The 22,622-nt window shown below is 42.5% G+C and overlaps 1 protein-coding gene across 1 annotated transcript in view; it reads right to left on the bottom strand.

Annotated features, from left to right (window-relative positions):
- foxo6b (forkhead box O6 b) overlaps window positions 1–22,336 on the bottom strand; it is a 41,531-nt gene extending 19,195 nt beyond the window's left edge. The window contains exon 1 of the mRNA XM_076754743.1: window positions 21,034–22,336. Coding sequence (XP_076610858.1) covers window positions 21,034–21,531 — 498 coding nt within the window. The 5' untranslated portion in view covers window positions 21,532–22,336. The remainder of the gene's footprint in view (window positions 1–21,033) is intronic.
- Between the last annotated feature and the right edge of the window lie 286 nt (window positions 22,337–22,622).

Below are 22,622 nucleotides of genomic sequence, written 5' to 3'. Positions count from 1 at the left end.
CATCGGGTCGGAGTGCCACATTCGGCAGCACTAGTCGGGCTCAGCTGGGTTCATCCGGGTTCGAGTCTCAGTCTGAGGCCTGATCTCAACCCTAACACACACACACACACACTCACACACACACACACACACACACATATGCAGCACAGAGCATATTCCCACATACTTTTGCTTCCAACCAATTTCGTGCAATGTGCAAACATGCTGTAACTGTCCCAACCAATTCAAAGCGCTCCTTTCTCCCTCTCTCTCTCTGGTTTTGATCACTCTTCCTCTCCCTCGCTCGCTCTCTGTCTGTTTCTCATTGCGAGGGAATGTGGCGTCTGTCTCATTGTCACAGACGCTGGGAAACAAGAAGCCTCATCACCCTCATCCTCATCTGATGCTCCCTTCCCTCCCTTCTCTCTGTCACACACACACACACACACATATGCACACACACACACAAAAACACTAACACACACTCACACACACTGCACAGACATGGCTTTATTGACTTATTCATGCATGGGTTTGTTTCGGGGGCAGAGCTCCTGTCTGCCAGTCTGACAGACACCCCGTGAACCCTGGAGACTCCCCTCCCCATCATTCTCTCCACACACACACACACACACACACACACACACACACACACACACACACACACGTTCACATTATCCCATCCCACCCCCACCTCCTGCCCCTGAGCCCCTCTAACCCGAGCATGGCACAGGGAGTACTCGCAGAGCAATTGGGGTTCACTCAGGTTTCTCCTCCATCGTTTCCCTCCTCCTCTGTCGTTTCCCTCCCCTCTTCACTTTCTACTTCTCTTTTCTCTTTCTGCTGGGGAGAAGGGGAAGGTATGCCCACATTTCCCAGAACAAAGACAGCCCAATTAAGTCAGTTTGAGTTAAGGTCTGTGTGGCAGAGAAGGATCGGAAGCGAGGAAGCTGAAGAGAGAAAGCGGCGGCGGCGGAGGAGCGAACGGCAAGGAGAGGGGAAGAGAGAGACAGTCTAACGAACAGGGAAAAGAGGGGGTAAAAAAGAAGTAGAAAACGAGAAAAAAAGAGGAGCGCGAGTCACTTTGTAGCGGAAGCGGGTCGACTTCGTTTTTAGCTCCTCAATGGGAGACTATGAAATATTAATAACTGCTCCAGCCATATACTTCAGAGGCCTATGGTAAAACTTAAAGTCTAATGAGACGCTGCTCATGAATTGCTAATGGGGATGCTGGAATGTGTGTTTTTTGTGTGTGTTTGAGCGTCTGCACATGTGTGTATGTGTGTGAGTGAAGGGGGGGGTCAAGCTGGTAGCTGAGGGGTGGAGTATAGCAGAGCGTTCAGTCTTTCAAAGAGTCGACGAGAAACTTCATTAGAGGCTTGAAGTTCTTCCCGCTGCACATCTAAGCCGTCGCGTTTTCTTGAACTGAGAAGTAACTTCACTGTTCTCGGCGGTCCGACCGTAGCTAACAAAGTTTGAATCCGTCCTGTTAATTGAAACAAAATGGAAATGGATTTTGTTTTTCTTTTTGTTGTTTTGTTTTTGTGGGTGGTTTTTGTGTGTGTCAATCTTTCACAAGAGCTCCATTCTTTTATTCACGGATAGACTTGCATGTATGTTCGAAGGGCACAACATGCTACAAGAAGTCAGCCTTTTCTTCTTTTCTTCATCTGCTTATTCCCTCCATTCTGCCCTTCGCCACCTATGATTTCAGCATGCCGTTTACACGCGCTAACTACCTTCAGACTGTTTGAGCAACTGTGAGAGGCCTGAAATGGCAACATGATGCAGTATTTCATGAGAAATAAAGCCCGGACCATGACACAAGACCAGAGTCCACAGCCATGCCAGCAACTCTGTGAGGCTGTAGGAAAAGTCAGAGGATCACAGAAGTCTTTAGGATTCATCATGCGGGGGTCAGACACTGTACAAAGAGTGTAGAACAGTTTCATGGAAATCTATTCAGTTATTTCAGTAGATATTTCAGTGTGGGCCAAACTGCTGGACCAACCAACACACCGAAATCCTCATTTTTCTACTTTCCCATCCCATTAAGCAGCATGTAAAACCTTAGCCTTATCTTGCAATCCTTCAGAGAGGTCATGACCCCTGGAGCTGCCAGCCACAGTTATTATCTGTTTTAGATTCGTTGATAATAGCCTGAAAAGTATTTTATACTTTATAAATTTAGGAATAGCCAGTTAGAAGATATTTTACAAAGGCTTTTTCACTGTGTTATAGATCACATATTAACCATTTCTACAGATTTGCACAGAAGAAAAAGCTTATAAGTTGACCTTGAATTACTTTTTTTTTTTTTTCAAATTAACATTTCTAAGATGGAGAATAAACATTCATCAGTCCAGCATCCAGCAAGACTCTCGTTTTGTCTTTTTAGCAGCAGAGTATCTGAACTGCAATCCATGGATTAACTGGTTATTAACATTTCCACTGCAGACTTGAATCAATCAACAATAACTTACGTGTGACTTTTTTGACTTTTGCTAAGGGTCAGCTACAATTTGTGAAACTCTCAACAATTAGATAATTATTTGTCAACTTACGTAATTGCAGAACTGATGGTTTACTACACTTTATTTGTGACATAAGCAGACTTAATGGCCTATTAGAAAATAAAAACTCATTAGCATTTATTAATGATTTCCCTATTAATTACTCACCAGCAAGAGAGATTTTTCAGAGTGTGACAACTTAAACGTTGCTGTTATTAATGGCTTGTAACTGATTTGAAAAGAATTAGTAAATGATTTATTAATAAGTTAATTAAGTGTGCCATATGAGAAAGGAGGCCCACATATTCTACTAGAAACACCACGTACTGAAAGAAAATAATAATCTCCATTACATATGCTCCACAACAGCATGCTCTGTATCTATCCGGAACTGTCTCATATTAGTCTCCAGCCGATATGTTCCATACAGCAGTGAAGTACCTGGCCGAGTCTCCCGGCCTAATCTGTGCCAGAGCCAGAAGGCCTTGCAGAGCCTTGCGTAACCCCGGCTGAGTGTAATGGCAGGGCTGAGCCATCAGCTGGGGGATTGTGGGCCGTGTGCAGGCTGGGACTGAGGGGAGCCCAGGGGTGTCACCCTGCATCGCCACATTGCTTACTGACCTCATTTCTCTCCTCCCTGAAACTCCCCTGGCAGGGCGCTGATGTTGAGATGCTGAGGCAGGACTGAGCCGAGCACGCTTAGATAAATTGGCCTTTTATTAAAAATCAGATATGAACAAGTCAGTGTCTTCCAGTGATACATAATGGATTGATTGCCATGTTGATCAATACCACGTTGGATGGCTATGGGAATAAATTACCCTGAATTGATTCAAATAAGCTATTTTGATCAGATTTCCATATGCATGACTGTTTATTATTAGTGAGGGCCAATTACTAATTAGGAGCAAGAGCAGCAGGAGAATACTGAGTTAGTGCTTGAGCACACTCTAATGAAAGAATAGAGAGATTTTCAGTTATTATTTTATTGAGAAAGTAGGCTACATCCAGAAGCTGCAATTTGGAGGTGTTGCTAAATATGTGAAGTGGCGACGATTTATTTCTGAGCACCACTGGAGTGTTTTCTACCTCATCTCAGATTAGCTAATGTGTGCATAAATACATTTAATATTGGGAGAAAATCTCATCTACCAGCTGGTTTGAAAAATGTTTGGATTAGTGTTGGCAATCACAACCAATATTAATCAAACCTAAATCCCTGCATCCAGGTGTTAAGTGAATTCAAAGCAACATTTGAAGAGACGCAACAATGATATGAATTGGCTGTGTTCCTATGAGACAGGCTGAAGTGAATAAATAGTTTTTGTGAATGCAGAAATATGTGGTGTCAGATTAGATTTGCTACAAATGCAAAGTGATGAGACGCTACATTATTGATCCTTGGAAAGGAATTCACATGCTGCAGCCACAAGGAGACAAACAGGTGGTTCTGTTTATCCTACACTGGGTGTCAACATATGAAGATGTGTTCAGACACAAAAGTTACTCTTGCAGAACTTTGAGGCCACACAGATGGGGACACAAAGATTCATCCTAAGACATATGAAAAACAAAAAGGACATAATTTGAAAGAAATTAATAAACATTACAAAATGAATGAAAGAAACTATAGAGATTACGTGAAGATGCCATATTACAGCATATATACTATATATATGCCTGTGAAAGAATTGTGCAGTTATTTTGCAAAATCCATTGGTGCACCTCTGAATTGTTGAAACATACAAACTCGGGCTGCAGCTAACAGCTCTTTTAAGTATAAATGAATGACATTATACCATCTATTAACTGTGTATGTACTGCTTATGGATGCTAAACAGGGGGACCTGAAGTAAAGTGTTACCATTAAAATGTCACAAAGTAGTGAGAAATGTTCCCCCACAAGTTCTTAGAACGTCTTCAAATTGCTTGTTTTGCTCAACCGACGGCCCTAAAACCAAACATGTTCAATTTCCAGTGTATTCAAGTGGAGGAAAGCAGCAAATCGTCACATATCAGACACTGGAGCCAGCTGATGTCTGGCATTTCTGCTTGATAAATGAGTTATGATCAAAGATCAAAACTATTGAAGGTTAACTTTCAACTCATCAACGTGTTTCAGCACTAACATATACACTTATATACACTTGGAGAAATGTAATGTGCAAACTAAATGTAACACAGTACAAATATCTGCTGGAAAGTTGGGTTAAAAAAAACATTTTCCAAACAACACATCATGCCCTCAACTCTAAGTGCTGAGATTGAGGTACTTACCAAGCTTATCATGTCAAACCCACATCATTCATATGACTAATACATTCCCATCTCTATTTATTACATTATTTCTTTATCAAGAAAAAAGTTTTCTGCCTCAGGCAAGCAAAAAACTATTTTGCGACAATGCAGGAATTTCACTGAAATGTGCCACTTTTCATTCAGCCTATTTAATTCAATAAGTTGTCATTTGCATAAAAATGCATGGATGGTAAGTCAGCTGCTCCATAAGGATGCTGTAGAGCATATAGGATGAGTACCGTGTGGTCCGTGTGTGTGTTTGTCCTCTGCTCTACATATATGTCTGTTGACATGTGAGTGAACAAATGGGCGTGATTTGTTAATGCAGATCTATCTATCTCACTGTGAGTGCTTACGCAAGTTGGCGTGCGTGGTGCATGTGTGTCACACATGCATAGTAAATATGTAGCGTTGGGATGTGTAGGAGTTCATTACTCGGTGTGTGTGTGTGTGTGTGTGTGTGTGTGTGCATCTGTGTGTCTGTGTGAAGGGGAGGAGGGGAGCAGCCTTTCCGCATGAGTGGGGCTGTCAGTGGGCATCAGTCAGCCAGGCAGCGACAGGCGGAGCAGATCATTAGCAGAGACGGAGAGGGAAAGGGAAAGAGAGGGAAAGGGAGAATGGCGAAGGCGAGGGAGAGAGGGAGTGCAGGGACAGAGCGGAGGGAAGGCCTGAGTGCTGCGTCTTTAATATCCGTCTAACGAGAATTACACAAACAGGCCTGTGCACTGCTCAGTCACGCAACCACACCGCTACGATCATCCCGCCCCCCTCTGTCCTCCCATCAGCTTCATTACTGTAGGCTTCAACTGCCATCACATCTGTCAATAACTCCAAGCAGGCAAATTGACAGTATTTTATGAGAATAATATTGCTCAAATAAGCCTCTGATACAGCATTTAGACCATAATGGGACATTAATACTGAACTCCACTGAAATAGTTAATGCTGTAATTAATATTAAAATTTACTTTTAAATATTATTATTAAAAGTCATGCTTTAACAGTATCTGGTGAAAGTGACTTATTAGATTCAGATCAGGTTGATGCCTTACTATCAATTGTAATGTTGATCAAATGTTCAGTCAATGAAACTAACACATCACAATCAGTGATGGCAGACTTAATCTGATTATTGTGGTGTTACTGAAAGAAGCAAAACTACAATAAAAAAAAAAAATACAAAAGTCCTGCATTTATTCAACAGGGTCCTTCAGCATTTTCATGTTGCACTTGAAAGAATTCTCTAAATTAGAGCAGCAGAGGCAGAGATATCCTGACTTGTAGTCCCTCATATGTGTCAAGCACCAAAAACCCTGGATCCATGCAACTTGATAGCATATTTTGTTATACCGTCCCGGTGACATCATCATGGTTGTTTTTCAGAGCTTCCCAGAGCCACGAAGGACGTCGTACAACTGTTTTCACAGGCTGAGTACAACTTCCCAGAACTAGAAATGTGTGGAAAACAGTGCAAAATCCACAATATTTCTCTTTGAAATGTACTGAAGTAGAAGAACGCGGCATAAGGTTAAGTACAAGTACATCACAACCACTGGTGAAAGAAGTATGCACATCTTTAACTTTAGTAAAAGGAGCAGTACCACAGTGTCTAATACTCCACTGCATGCATTTCAAATCTATATTAAGTAGAAGTTCATCCGTATCAGCAGCAAACTGCATTGAACGCATCAAAAGTAAAAGTACTCATCCTGTCAGAGTGTTACATGAAATTACTGGATTATTATTACTGCATTAATGTGTAAAAAGCATTTTAATGTTTTATCTGGTGGACACGGAGCTAATTGTAACTTTATATACTGTTGGGTATCCTATTCATAAAAATGAATCAGATTTTACAGTCTCGTATGTTGAATGTAAAGTCTTGAGTATAGTAAATACACAGTATAAAGTAGCATTAAATCCTCAAATAAAATACAAGTACTTAGAACCAAGTAGTTACATTCTACCACTGCTCACAAGTACATGTTGTGAGTAAATGTTCTTAGTAAGATTCCTCCACTGAGCTTCATCCATTCAGAGCTTGACCACACTGTAGGCACAGAATCCATAATAAAGCCTGCTCTGATCCCAGTATATTGGTGTAGCCTTATTCTTAACCACAGCCAATTAAACATGGCACATAGTCCTCACTGGGCCTCATTACAAAAAACAACCTGCCACAAGGTTGACTGTTTTGAAAAACACCTGAAAAAAGGTGTACGATGGTTGGGTCTAGATATGTTTTAGCAGCCTCATTAGCTCAACAGGGTTATGAGGAGATGAGAAGAGAATATACTTGCGCGAGCCCATAAAATGTCACATGAGAATCAATTATCATGTGTTCTCAGTAAATTAGCAGAAACACAAAGCGTGCAAACAGATAAAATACCTACTACCTCTGGCATGCGTTTAGCAACACCTAGCGACTGATGACAACGCGCTGCAAAGTTTGACAGCCCTGTCTGAAATGTTTTTATTTCACACCATGTTCTGTAACTAGCTCCACTCTATCCATCCTCTCTTACCTACAGTGTAGAGGAAGACCTTGTTTAATTCCGCCACTCTCCTCCACATCTCAGCTGTTTTGCATTTTGCCCTTTCATCGTTCACCGGCTGGGCCTATAACTCATCTTTTAGTGCTGCATCTTGTGGTGACCACCTTCCACTCAACAACACCATTAAACAGGCAGATTAATGCTGCTATTAAATCCGCACATCGACTTTGGTGGCTCTCATCAAAGACAGTATATATGACTAGGGGTATCAAGGATTTGATGAAGTCAGACTTTCAGAGGGCCAATAAATCAGTTACGGAGCTGCAATCTTACACTTCACAAGGTAGAGGGTGACACAGGAGGAAGCAGATACTGGTCAAATAAGACTTTGCAGAGAATGAACACAACAGACAGCTGTGCAAACACTTAACTTCAGCAACAGTAACAGTAACAGCGACTTTGTCCGGCTAGTTGTGTATCCTCTCTGCAGGAATAAACAGACATGATTACTTTCATTGTCTGTTGTTCTCATGGTCGAGTGAAGCTGTGACTTTGAATGCCCCTGGGAGTCTCGGTCATTAGAAGTTATTTTTTTCACAGCTTATTCATGTGGTTACCCAACAACTAATACTGTAGCTCTATCTGTATTTAGCCTTGTTGAAATTTGATGTTTCTCGTTTATTGATGGATCTGTTAACAAGACATCAGAGACGCTAAAAGGCCATGCTAGTGGCCCTTAGAGAGCGAAGGGGTCATTAAAGCTAACAATATGAAAATGGTGTAGAACAGCAACAACATTGTTATGATTTGCCGATTCTTCGAGCCTTATCTAAAGAGCCTCTAAAGTCCAGTCAGGTGATCATTTTCATCCTTCTGCGCACAAGATAATAACTGGTATCAAGTGACCTTTTTTTCATCTCTCTCCTTATTTTCTGTCTTCTCTTTAGATAATAAAAGCATCAAATATCCAAAACATCCAACTATTACTATAATCATCCCATGACAAATGAATTAACAATTTGATGATTATCTTGTGTGCACAACATAAGAAAATACTAAATAAGTGCTAAATTTTAAAACAATTTGGCTAGCACTTGTTGTAGTGTTGAGTGACAAGTCTGATAACCTCTCAAAGTGCAACCTCTCATCCTTAGGCTCTGGTGTTAGCAGAGCAAAAACTAATGTTAGCTAGACATCTACAAGTCACATGTTCACAATTAGATTCATTCGAAATTAGCTGCTGGCTAATAGCCAGGTAAGACAGCCAACTCTTCTCAGGCAACAGTGTTTTGAAGGCTATGAAACAACCTTTTTTCTGTTTCGTTAATCTAATTGGACACAAATCAGCCTTATCAGAAAATTCACTTAACAGAATTGACCTTGCAGCAGTCTTTTCACTTATCTCCTCGAGTTGTTAGTTGTTATATTTACCCATTATTTGTGTAAAGCCAATTCTCCACATGCCAGAGGTGGTTATTGTGACTCAGTTGCCTCAGATGTAGCTAAACATTGAACTGCCTTGTCTGTAAGTGAATTCACCTTTTAGAGAGTCATTTTTAAAGCACGGCAGTCATGAGAGATGAGGGCCTGCTCTGCAGGAGAATAATAAATCAAGCCCTTCTACTGGTGACCAAACATAGTGTAGACCTTATGCTAAGCTAGGTCACCGCTGGCCCGGTTGAAATATTATCCTCATAAAACTTTGCAGCACATCTATTTTCTCCTTCAAAAGCGGGACTACAATACTCAAAAGCACATCTAAATCAAATAAATTCTACCAGACGTAGACTATTGTGGATTTAACTGCAATTTCTGAGGAGGAGCGGGCTTAATCTACGGCCACAGATTTGAATTTCTTTACGTGAGCTTGAAGCGATGGAAGCCACAGGAGAGAGACAGAGGATGACAGGACAGACTTTAGATTACAGAGGAGTGGGGAGGGGGGGGAGGCAGAGGGGGGAGGGAGCGAGGGAGAAACAGAGACAGAAAAAGTCTGGAGTTCATTCGAGGCTAGCCGTCGTCAGGCTCGGCGTCAGCCATCACATGGGCAGAATGCTAAACGCCGAGCTCTGAATCCTGACCTATTTTCATCAAACTGACACAGAAATCCGCTGAGAGGCCGTCTTACACTGCTAACCTCTGTCTGCCTCCTCGACCGCCCTCAGCAAGCCACCACACACTCACACACACACACACACACACACACACACACACACACAAGTTGTACAATCTGTACATGCCGTAGTGTACATCTGCTTAGCCGTGATTTACAGCAGTTTAATGATGTTTGATTAATAATCTCCAAAATGGCTAGATTGTAATTTTTGCCACTCAGCTCCAGCTTGAAAGGCTTTTATTGTAATTTGTCCAAATATGCCGTTGGACTGATGAATATTCATTAAGTGAAAATACTCTTCCCTGACCCTTCTTTGTGCTGACAATAGACAATAGGCATGTTCTTTTTCTGTGTCTGCGCTCAAATTGACATCGTTAGCAGACACCTTCCCCAGCGTACCAACTGCTTTAACAGACTTTTGTTAACAAAGACAATGAGCAAATAACTCTGCTTGAAACACAGCAAATGATCCTGCTCTTAAGGCACTAATGGCTTTCATTTTCAACTGGCTTTTATCAACTATGATCAAAGTGCAATTATAGACATCTTTAATGAAAATGGATTCAATTGCCAGCAAATGAATGTGACTTGATTGATGCTGAACAACACCTGAACATGACTGAACTACGCTGAGAACAATACGCATTAAGGGTGATTGATTGTACTGTAAAATGATGGAGAGTGGCTTTTTACAAATATGCCCCCGTAAACAGCGCAGCCATTCATTTGAACATTTTCAGCATGTTTGTGCGCAAATCTGTTTTTGAAATTCTACCACTGTCTAATACGTTGTTCTCCGTGTCAAATCCCACATGTTAGTTTGTAAAGACTTTTTCTGGAGTTGGAGTTTCTGGAGGCTCATCATTGAGCCTCATGCAAGAACGCGCCTGGGTTCTTATCCTGGACCTTTTTCTTTCCACAATGAGGTTCGCTCACACAAACGTTGGACCACAAAGTCGGACTCACAAAACTCTGCTGAGTCACAAACTTGTCATACATTAGTTTCTTTCAGCCTGATGAATGCCAACTGTTTATGAATAGTTGCACATTTGTGATATTTGATCTACGACCCCAAGAAATCAGTTTTCAATTTTTCCAGAATCCATTTTATTTTTCCCAAATCTTGTGACCCCTGTTTTTCAGTTTTATGATTTAAGCACATGATGTCCTCAGAAAGTGTGTAATCGTGTGGTGGCTAAATAAAATTTCAACAGTTACAGAACAAAATATTCAAGATTAAACGAATATCAATGAATCTGATGGAACACAACATTGCACTATTTTCTCTGCAGGAAAGCCTCCATATGCAGCTCAAACACCGGGTAAATGGGTCTGAGGCTAAGTTCCTTACAATGCTTGACCAACAGAATACCTGACTTCATGCATACAGATACAAAGTCAACAAACTCAGGCCAAACGAACTTACATCTACTGATGTGGTTGCACTTCTGAGAGTCACACATCCGCCATTCCATCTGTGCTTTCTGGATCACAGAAATCATAGGGTCCTAATTGACACACCCAAATTGCAAGGCTACCTGTTCTGCTCCAGTTCAGGGCAAGTTTAATTCATAAAAATATCACCCAAAAGTAAAAAGAACTGAAGAACTTCACTACAGCTGTCAAGACCGCATCATCTCAGAGCTGTATCATGACAGAAATAAGGAAAGGTTTGACATCAAGTTCAAGGCAAAATTAAAGTTTTTGAACTCAAAGTGGCACATAACTAAAATGGGAGTTGGTCAAGGGAACATGACAGTCACAGAGATGAGGAGAAAACATCACATTGTGTGTGATGCAGTGATGTGTGATGCAGTGGAGACTGTCAGAGGCCATAAACTTGCATAAAGACCCTGAGGTGGCTGTTTGAGTGTGAGAATTTTCCAACGACTGAATTGTACCAGTTGTCTTGCATAAATACTCACATCATATTGATTTCACGTTAAATTAATTAGATCTTTATTTCTAGCCATGCAAGCAGAATAGCTCAATGGATGTCTGTGGGGTCACTGCTTTGATCCAGTCTAAAATATCTCAACAGTTATTGGATAGACGGCCGTGAAATTAGGTACAGAGATTCATTGTCCTCATAGGATGAGCATACTGATTTTGGTTTTCCCCGAAAATTATATTCATGGCTTTGAGTGAAATGTCTCACAAATTATTGGATGAGTTGACATTCATGAATGAATTTAATAACACTGGTTTATGACTAGTTTCAATCAGCCTCCGCTTTACTTTGTGTCTAGTGATAATTAGCAAGTGTTAGCATGCTAACATGTTCAATATCTGTTTCACATCAGCATGTTAGCGTTGCCATTGTGGTCACATTCACAGTTCAAAGCACTGTTGTGTGAAAGTACAGCATCACAGAGCTGGCAGCATGGCTAGCATTCATTTAGACCACTCATATGTCACACTAGCAAACACATTCTCCTCTTTGTGAAGAGACAATCTGTTTGTACTGGACTTGTATGACAGGCCTGGACCATTCAAGAATTTTGTTTGTGATCCAGTTTGTATTTCGAAAATTCTCACTGTGAGAAAATGCAAATGCTACAACTTCTCTTGAATGCTGCAAGTCTCTTTTCTCTCACTTCCACGTAGTACTTAAAAAGGAATCCTTTCATTCGAGGGGTTCCTGGATAGTGAATGCATACAGTACATTTTTCAGCATGAAAGCCGTCGCCCTGGCAGTGTTGGCGCCTTCCTCAACTCATCGGGTTGCAGGGCTGTCAACTTTCTTTACTTCATTCAAACTAAGTTCGTCCAGTGAGCTGCATTTCCACATTGTCTAGTGTCCTTTAGTCCAGTAAATCTCTCCGAGAATCACAGTCCTACATCCCAATGAAAAAAAGATGTCATGGCTGGATCAATTCGGAGAGCAACACTACCATTTCCAGACAGATATTTGTTTTTGACTCCAAAATTGCAGGCTACAGCTAATTGTTGCTAATGCCTCTAAAAACAACGTTCAGCATCAGGATGGATGCATGAAACATTTGTTGTTCACAGAAAGATCTTTAGGCATTAGCAAGTTGTGCCGGGTTAGTTCATACTTTAGGCAATACAGATATGTTCTGTGGGACTGATTTTAATCTTGATTGTCTCGTACAATCACCTGTGGAAATAGGACCTTCACTGTGATCGCAGGCCATTATTTAAATGAAACTCAAGTCTGATCATACTTGTCAAGCAGCAGCAGTTCTCTTGTTTTTACCTGCCTTCCTCATGTCAACGCTACAGAAAATTTGGGGTTGAAAAGCCATGATCCAGGTCATCCAGCGTGGCGGTGAGAGGTTCACTCTCCAGCAGCATTAATCACAGAGCTGCTGTCCTCTGACTGATTACTTCCCATCCATCTTAGTTTGCTGAGCCTTCCAACAGGAGAAAGCCCTCAGAAGATCTGATTAAAAATGTAAGTGACTCATAATAGGCGCACATGCCGGGCCTTGGAGTCGATACTCTGTGCTAGTCATAAGCTCTGAGTGGGATTTATCTCTACTCATCTCCAAATGTCCATTCACCTGCTGGCGCAAAGATACTGGCCTGATCTCAGCGAGGTGACCCACAGCGAAGAGGTGAGGTCTGGAGGAGAACTCGTGGATCTGTGTGTGGTAGTCATTTGCAGCTGCAGACAGAAGGGGGAGTGACTTTGAGAGTGTCTGAGAGGCACATCCTGCCTGCAATTAAGGTGGAATCAGAGAGAGATCTGCGCTGCCTTGATAATGAGCCTCATCTGAATTATTAACTAGAGCTGTACCCCCCGGACCTGGACTCCCATCAGGCCTAGCTATACAACAAGAGCAGATGCACGCGCACACACACACACACACACACACACACACACACACACACACACACACACAAGAATCTTCAGATCCATACAAACCTCTATCAAACACATTTTAGCGTGTGCAGGAACTCAAAAACTAATCCCATTTGCAGTAAAAATCAGGGCAACACATTACTTGAAGTGGTGCTCATAAGGCATTATAAGGCATCAAAAGCCCATTATAAATAAACACACTGTGAGTGCATGATGATTTATTAAAATTGGTGCATAGTATAATGAGTACAATATGCAGAAAGTTAGGGGGCTGAATACTTTATGAAGCAACTGTGCCATTAATCACATTAAAATTTAGTTCAATTTCAGATGCATAATTACATTATAACATTTTTCTCTGATTCCAGTGGGATTCTAATCAGTTTGGTGCTGCTGTGACTTGATGGATTGGGATTGTTAGGACGACTGTATTTTCAAAAGTAACTCCTCATCAAAACTTTCAAGGTCATCTGAAAATGTGAAGTCACAGCAAGTAGCCATTTTGCAAACCGCACTGTTAAGTTTCATAAAGTGTGGATGTTGCTGTGGATGCATGTCTTTGCTCAAGGCAGCCATTGACTTCTATCAATTTACATACAGTATGGTAAACAATCAATCACTTGTATTTAACATCACAAACAGTGATTTTGCAAAGCGTGCTGTTGTGTTTTGGAAATTTGGATGAATGTTGTCAAGTGCTCCGAGCAGCCATTGTTTTCCATTTATATCCAATAGAAACAAACTCACATAGCACACTTGTAGAGCTTGCTTATGTTGCCTAATTAATCACCTTCAAATCTGCATTTTGTCAATAACGTTTATTCATAATAGTTCAGGATTAGGCTACGTCAGTTGTGTTTGAGCTCAATCAAACAAATTGCATATCAATCATCATTTGTTCAAATTCAAGTAGTAAAACAGTAACTGCCTTAGTGTCATTATTAGAGTGGTAAGCCTGGTGAGCCTGCTAATAGATTTTCATATTGTATGGAAGTTAATGGGAAACAATCACTGCCTGGAGTACAAGGCTAAATACAGGCAAATTTCGCCAAAATAAGAGCATGATTTTGAAAAGGCCTACTCTTGATGAAAAGTAAATGTGATTGGTCAATGGATTTTCTTACTGTATGAAAATGGAGACCAATGGCAGTAGGAAAAACACATCAAAACAATAAAAAAATTGTACAGTATGCATTTAAAAGCGCTCAGCGCAACTGCACATGATCCGTTGTTAGGGAGCTGAAAATACAAAAATGCCGCTTTTCCTGCTTCACAAACTGAGAGCAAAGACAGCTGATTTCACGCTTCAAGATGATCCTCAAAGTTAGATATTACCAAAGGAGTAACTGTAATAGATTACATAACTCAACTTGGTTTCAGCTAATAGGTTTTCATGTCATATGGGACTGAACTGAAGCCAATGTGCAGCCTGGAGCAGCAGACAAAATGCAACTACGTTTCAGACATACAACAGGGTGGCTTTCACGTGACTGTTAAAAACTTTGCAAAAAAAAAAAAATAGAGAATGATTTGTAGAAAAGGAGCAAAGACGATAGAAAGCCTCTGATATGGTCACTTAAGGCCATGTTAGCAGTGTAAGAGTATCACGTGCTGACCTGTTCCTGAGTCACAGTCTGGCAGTGAGGACAGAGGACTGAATGTTTTTTGAATTGCGCTCCGCTCATCGTCCGAGCCAGACACCAGCAGATTTTGAAGCCCTGAGGTCTGGTAGACAACGCGGAGAGAATGTGTGCTGGGCCGACATTTTACGACACACCACCAGGCACAATTCCCAAGATCCGCCTGCCTGTGACTGTTGTGTGTCTGGACTCGGTTTTCTCTCTGGAATTTCCGTCTGTAGAGTGTTTCTCAACATTTTATTCCAGCTGATTTATTCCAACTGATTGAAGTGTGAGGGCTGAGGGCGAGAATATTATGTTCTATTCCAACCACTATGACTCATTTAAGCAGTGAACACCCCGCCTCCACTGCCGGTGCATCCCTTGTTTACATCCCAGCCCTTCTCCAGATTGAAGTGATATGTGCCGACGTTCTATTCTAATGCCTTTTGTAGCTCGGCATCAACTGACAAGGCAACTGATCCTCTCGGATCAAAATCTGTCGATCTCTGCGTGGCCTCCTTTCCATTCAGGCCCTCAACGACTCTGCCCAACTGTTTTCTCTCCATTCACAGGACTGATCAGATGAGTTTTATCATAGTCTCAGATTCAACAACCAACCCCCTTCGCCTTCCAAATTCCTCTTCCCATTCTCCGCCCCCGGTTAACCCAGCGCCAAGCCCGCCAACTCGAGAGCTGCCTCTCCTTCTGCTGGGCCTTTGTGATAATAACAATAACTGTGTAGCAGTGCAGAGGGCTTTCTGTTGAGCCAGCGCCAGGCCGGCTGGCACAGGGAACCCTCTAAGCCTGTTCTACCATCTCCAACCAATTCCCCTCTGTCTCGGCTGGCGCTGGAGCATCACAGGCATTAAGGCTGCTATCAATGTGCTCAGCAGCAGGGGCCACCGCCACCACTCTCACACTCGCTCTATCTTTTCTCTTTCCGCCTCTCTCCCTCTCCCACTCAATTCTGAATCCAATTCAAAAAAGGTTTTATTGGCAGGACAAATAATACCTTGTTCTTCAAAATGTCTCCTTGCCTCTTCTTTTTTCTCTCTGTCTCTCTCTCTCTCTGTGCTGCGCACTTTAGTCTCTGTCTCCTGAAAGAAGTGGAATCTCAGCAGAACAAGGTGATGGCCATCAGTGTGGGCGGTAATACTTTGCATGAAGTGCATTGTGATGCATTATAAGCAGATTAGAATCATATTAGAGGTAAAGATCCACTTTTACTCTCAGTAATCCAGGATCCAAAGTCAGTCGGACTATTTTTAGGGCTGACATTCATATTGTGATTTGAAGTGCTTTCTACATCTATATTTTATTTACTTTCTAACATAGATTTTCACACAAAATCTTTTTTTTTTTTTTTTGTATTTATTATGTCTTCTTTTCAGAAATGCGTGTGAGTAAAACTTACCAAAAATAAGCTCCAGCACCTGCAGTTATGTTTTGGTGCACTGCCTATAGATCATTTTAAAACTTGGATTGCGTGTGTTGCGTGTGCCCCTGCTGGGCCTTAAAGCCTCTGAAAGCTCGCTTTTGAATCGTATGCTTTTTTAGATAACATTAAATATTCACACGGCCAAATAAGCAGTGATGAAAGTTAACATTTTGAAAAGATAATCAGGATGTTATTTGATATAATCTCTTTCCAACCAAGCCCTGCCCACTTCAAAACAGTGAGAAGCACACAAACGAGACAACTCTCATGTAAAAGTACCAAAACTGTTCGAACTCTGGCAGATTATTTTGGGTTCATGTTGGCCTAACAGTAAATTGCCTTTAAAATTCTTGCTCTTCTGCCACTCCTGACCAGGTATCTGTGTTCTATATTCTCTTGGATAGCTAACTGTGTTGTATCACAACACAGCAATTTAATACATTTGTCTTGTGCAAGTATTGTCAGTGTATGGGAGCTTATTTTTCATGAGTACTAAAGCTCTGCACAGGCCTACAGCAGAGATCCTGATCTGTACCTGAAGTTATATTTCTTCTTTATTTCATCCATTACTGGCTTACCAGGCTGATGAAACACATTGTCTCACCCATTCAAAACATAGTGCACAGTATTTACTCTCCACCTTTGGAGTGTGCATATATGAAATTTATGCTCCATATTAAGCCCTCAAAAAAATGAAAATATAGTGTGTATGTTACTTTCTGCTTACACTCTCACAATGCACTGAGTTTGACTTTATAGAAGCAAAAATTATAGTCAGGCGACTCTGCAGCTGTCAGTGAGGATGAAAAACGATAATGATATGTAAGTGTCAAAAATCTCAATTTACTGCTCACTATACAGTTAACTATTGAGAGCCTATTATATGGGGAGTAGTGAATGAATGATTTCGGACATGTGAGCTGTCTCTTTCTGTCAGTCAGAGTGGAGGACAGAATTTTCCTTATAAGTTACATTTCAAATGACCCCAAACCCACAAAGCCTGAACTGAAAGCTTACACTTTGTCAGGACCTGGAGAGTCTGGGTCAGGTTGCAGAACTCGACTACATACAGGTGTCCAGGGATTATGTATTATTTTGACAGACGTCAAATTGATCCAAACACAGAATGGTGCACTTATGAGTAATTACATAGCCTGATAAAAATCACTTCCCCTACACAGATTTAGATACTGAACTTAATGTTCACAAATGTCTGTGGCTGTCTCTCAGGTGTTGGATGCAAAATGTAACAAATTCTTAGAAGTTAAGAAACTAACTAAATACTAAGTCTGTTTTTTTGAGTTAGTAAATGAATGTACAGGCACTATATTACACATCGGATTTGTGAAGGGGGTGTTTTCAAGCTACAACAGGGTGTTAAGTTGGACGCAGGAATGAATGCTTTTCTGAAATTCTAATTGATCCTCATGTGTATTGCTGCTTGTTTGCTGTGTGCTCATTATATCACAGTCTGATTACAACAGTCATACACCCACAACGTGCCTTTAACGTGCTCCTTTATAAAGCCTTCAGGTAGAGCCAGTGCGCTCCTACCTGCCTGCATGGTGTCGAATCAGCCTGCAGACAGGCCACAGCTCCGCACATCCATTCCCACGCAGAGCCACTTGTGAAATGAACATAACAGCGTGTGTGTGAGCGCGGACCCCCGCATCACCACCACCATGACCACCTACAGAACTGAACTCACTTCATACGACCAAACACAGCCTCCCACCTCAGATGCAATAACAAACATGGCCCAAACACTTGACCGCAATTACTGAACCACAGTCAGAGAAATCCATACATAGTCATCATGGTAACCCTGCTGCCAGATGCTTAAGCAACACTGTGTGTATATGTATATTATATATATGTGTGTGTGTGTGTGTGTGCGTGTGTGATCACAATTAAATCTATACACTATCGCTGGACACAAGAAGTGTGTGAACGTGTGAAAGAAATCCAATACACTGCTGTAGCCTTAGGACTTGACACTTAAACAAGTGAGTGACACCTCAACTGTGTGTGAGGACAGTGTGTGTGTGTGTGTGTGTGTGTGTGTGTGTGGTATTAAGAGGCAGGAGAAGCTGCCGGCCCAGATGAAGACAAAGAGCCCAGCGGCTGAATTGAGCAGCAGCTCTCAGACAGGATTACACAACAGCTCTTAAAGACTGCTTTTAATAGCAAGACTCTGGATCTTATTTTCCTCCCACTCACCCCATCCAACCATCCATCCATATACTGTACATCCCCACCCACCCACCACCCCTTCCCAAGTGCTGCCCAATCCAAGCAGAAACATACAGGAATGCGTATGAGTGTATATATTGCACCAAGTGTGTGTGCATTTGTGCTTGTTTCAAATCTCATTAAAATCGCTGCCAACTGTTACAGTCCAACATGTGCGTGCATGTGTGTGTGTGTGTGCCTCTCTTTGCTCTCTCTTTGTGTTCTGTTGAGGAGTGTTATTATGATTGAATCAAGTTGTTTTTCACCTCAACTTGGAGCCTCTGTCCACCAATCAGCTCCCTTGCCAGACCAAGCCAATCAAAACCTCCACGCAAAGCTGGAACAGGAGCAGGTATCAAGCTGGGCATCCCTGGGCAGCACAAACAAGGCCCTGGGAATTAAGGCCCGCTTTAAATCCAATTTTAAAACCCCCATACCATAAAGATTGGACGGTGGTTGTTGCGGCTCTGCTCAGACCTAAATCAAATGGTGATTTTATTGAGATTAATCTGCGTCTTAATACTGCTCAATTGGAGTCTGGTATGGAGCCAAATGAGATGTCGCAGCAGGGGAAAGCATTGAAAAAACCTTGTCTGTGAGAGGGGCGAGAAGAAAGGAGACAATGGCACTTATCAGAAAATGCTGTAAGGATATGATAACATGACAGGAGAAGCAGATAAAGGATTTTGGATCACCTCAATGTCAAACACCCAGATGGTGTGAAATGCCTCTTAATCCCACTCCAACTTGCGCTTCCCCTTTCTCTGTATTCCTTCTATTGCCAGGCTGTGTCAGAAAAGCAAAACACACAGGAAGGCAAACCGCAACCTCAAAAGCAAGAAAGAATCTTAAAGGGACACTCCACCAATTTTACACTTGATGCCCAGTTTGCTTGTCATGGTGCGTGCTGCTCAGCCTGGGAAATCAATTGTATAATGTCTTCTCTGGCCCCTGAAGGAGCTTTAAAGTTTGAAAAAAAAAAACCTGATGATGTCACAATGATGTCATCAGAGTTATCTCAGCTTGGACCCAACTCTTAAAATAATTAACAGAAAGTCTGTGTTACAAATTGGAGGTGTGGGGTTTGAAGGAATGGAGCAAAGAGGGTCTAATAAAAGATGTTATTGAGTTGCATTTTGGGAATTGTAGGACAAAGTGTTTTTGGAGCTCAACCCATCGTAGGGATTAAAAGTCAGGATATCGTGGCCTCTGCTCTTTGAATTTCTTTCTTCAGTATGCCTGTTGTGGGTTCACCAACTTTATTGAGGTAAAATACTAAATCACTGGAGTGACCCTTTAACGGCCAGCTTTAAGATTGTCATTATGTTGAGTGATGTATCTGTTTTTTCATGCTCCTGAACAGAACAGTGCCAGTCAGGCAGTAAAAGCGAGTTTAACAAGAAGGGAGTTATTGAGGCTACTCCCCTGTACGGTTAGAGTTAATAGTGTGTATCCAGCATTTTAGAAATTCCCAGTGTTGACCCTTGTAGCCCTTTGATGAAACTACCACCGCTGACAAAACACTATAAAACATAAGTGGAGAAACAGCGCATCGGATTTTCAGACATTTTTTTTTCCTTCTCCTTTCCTAAAAAAAAATCTGATTCAAATATTTTTTACTTTTACTGTGTTCAGATATGACTTACATATTAGTGCACAATTTGCAAAATCTTTTGAAATGATTGGTCTTTCTCTAGATGGCTAACATTTAAAAAGCAACTGGCATGCGGAAGCAAAACTTTGCCAAACACAAAGGATGTATGAGGGGATGCTCCAGTACAGGGCTTGGAAACAAAGACCATTAATCCTCACACAGAACGGGTGGTAAATTTAAGTAGATTACAGCAACCAATCTATTAGATTAACCTCATATTAATTTGAATTTAAGGGATAATCTGTAGTTACATCTGTTTGCTCTGACACCATGTCATCATCTCTTGTTATTGTCCTTTTAAGCCCCTCGCCTTGTGCCATGCTTTCGCGCATCCTGTGCGTAATTCAACGTGCGCGCACTGGATAGCAGGGGGGCGGGGTGGCACCAAACGGTTTATCCAGAGCACCCAACCGGCAGCATGGGTGACGCTCCAAATCGGACTGGAGGCACACTTTGTCCCCCGTGTGACCCGATAACGCAGAGAAATATAGGCTTGGAACCGGACACTTCACCAATGCGTCACAGCGCGTAATTGTTGCCTACCCAAAGGGAACCGTGAAGAGGGGGAGTTCGGCTCCGTGTGGCTACTCCTATGCACAGGCTGCAAACCCTAAATACGATGAACCCAGTGAACCCTTATCCAACCATGCTCACCGCCCCTTTCCACACACTGTAGCGTGGAGTGACACGGGGACACGCCACTGACATAAATTGCTGAGACCAGGGGTCAATTATGTGGCTTTCAAATATGTAGAAAAGGAGTTATGCCGCAGACACAGACTAAGCCTAAATATAGTGCAGCTTCTCCACTAAAACCTTCACCATGTGGTGTCAGAAAATTCTTTCATGTGGCCTACCTTCCATCCGGCTGAACTGTTGCTGTCGCCCTTATCCTTGAAATAAGGAACAAAGCGAACCATCCAGTCATAAATTTGGGACAGGGTGAGTCTCTTCTCCGGGGCGCTCTCGATGGCACGGGTAATGAGGTCTGCATAAGACAGGTTTCCCCACGCGTTCCGCCGGGAGGACTTGGCTTTGCGCAGCTGGCCGGCCACGTCGAGCGCAGCCCCGGACATGCAGGCAGGAGCGGCCACGACCGGGGCCGGGGCGCCGGCTGGATGCTTGATCTCCGCCGGTGCGCCGCCTTTTCTCTCGGCCCGGCATGCGGGCACGTTGTACTGCTCCACTTTGACCGATGCCAGGGCTAGACCTCGGCTCGCCTCTTCTCCCACCGGGAAATCCTCCGGACACGGCAGCGGCCAGGTGCACGACCGCGACCGACTGTGAGGCTCAAATTCCGAATCGATATCAACCTGATGCGCATCCATGCCGCTGTTCTTCATCATCATCAGCATGATGATCTCCCGCTGAATAGATGTCAAAACCGGGCAAGGTCACTATAACAAAAAGCCTGTCAATTTTGACGTCTGCCAGTGAGTTAAAATGCCCAAACTGGTCCGTTTTACAAAGAAAAAATGTATTGTTTCACACACAGAGATGATGAACCAGTATGAAAAAGCCGGCAGCGGTGTGGGATATTATCATTCTCCTCAGTGCAACAATGTGGCATCACATCAGGACAGATGAAGGTGTATCCGAGGCATCAACAACAGTATCAGTCTCTCTTCCATGTTAATTAAACAACACCGGCTGTGTGGCTGCATGCAGGACCAAGTGACGGTCAAACATCCATTCTGAGAGCACACACACTTGGAGAATGTCTCTGTGCTCGCTCCGGCTGCAGCAACAGTTGATCCCTTTGACAGATGAGGTCCAGTGCAGGTTAAAAGGAACGTTTATCAAACTCCCCAAATTAATTGACTTTGGAATGTTCTCCACACTCAGATCTCAGCTTTACTACCGTCTTTCTGCGGATTGGTCTGTGACCGGCTTCAGCTGAAACTCACTGCGAGCGCAATTACTCCCTTAGAAATAGAAACAGGCTCTCATGAATCATTTATGTGAAGCCGTGAATTTCCAGACGAGAAAAAAAAAAAGCCCTCGTGGATTTGATTTGGAGCATCCTCTGTCTCCGCTGCACGCCGCCAGACGCCTCACTTGCTGTTGGTATCACTTGGTATTGGTGTGATATTTCTACCTTTGTCTTTAGCTTTCCGTTCACATGTCACATGGGTACCGTCTCTCTGCCTCTTGCTCTGCCTTTATACTACAAGCCTGTGTCTCTGAAGGCTTCAAGCCACTTAACTGTAGCTTGGAATAAAGTGGAATAAGTGCTGCTTCCATATAATTGGACGCCGCCTGGATCAAGTCACTCCCTCCAGAACAGGTTTCCAGAAGAGGAGGAGTGTGTGTGTGTGTGTGTGTGTGTGTGTGTGTGTGTGTGTGTGTGTGTGTGTGTGTGTGTGTGTGTGTGTGTGTGCGTGCGTGCGTGCGTGTATGGTGGGGGTGATATTCTCAACAATGCATTTTCGAGAGGCAGTGCTTC

The sequence above is a fragment of the Chaetodon auriga genome, chromosome 17, assembly GCF_051107435.1.
Source record: "Chaetodon auriga isolate fChaAug3 chromosome 17, fChaAug3.hap1, whole genome shotgun sequence".
NCBI lineage: Eukaryota > Metazoa > Chordata > Actinopteri > Chaetodontiformes > Chaetodontidae > Chaetodon > Chaetodon auriga.
The sequence above is the reverse complement of the archived record's forward strand: the minus strand, read 5'-3'. Positions and strand labels throughout refer to the sequence as shown.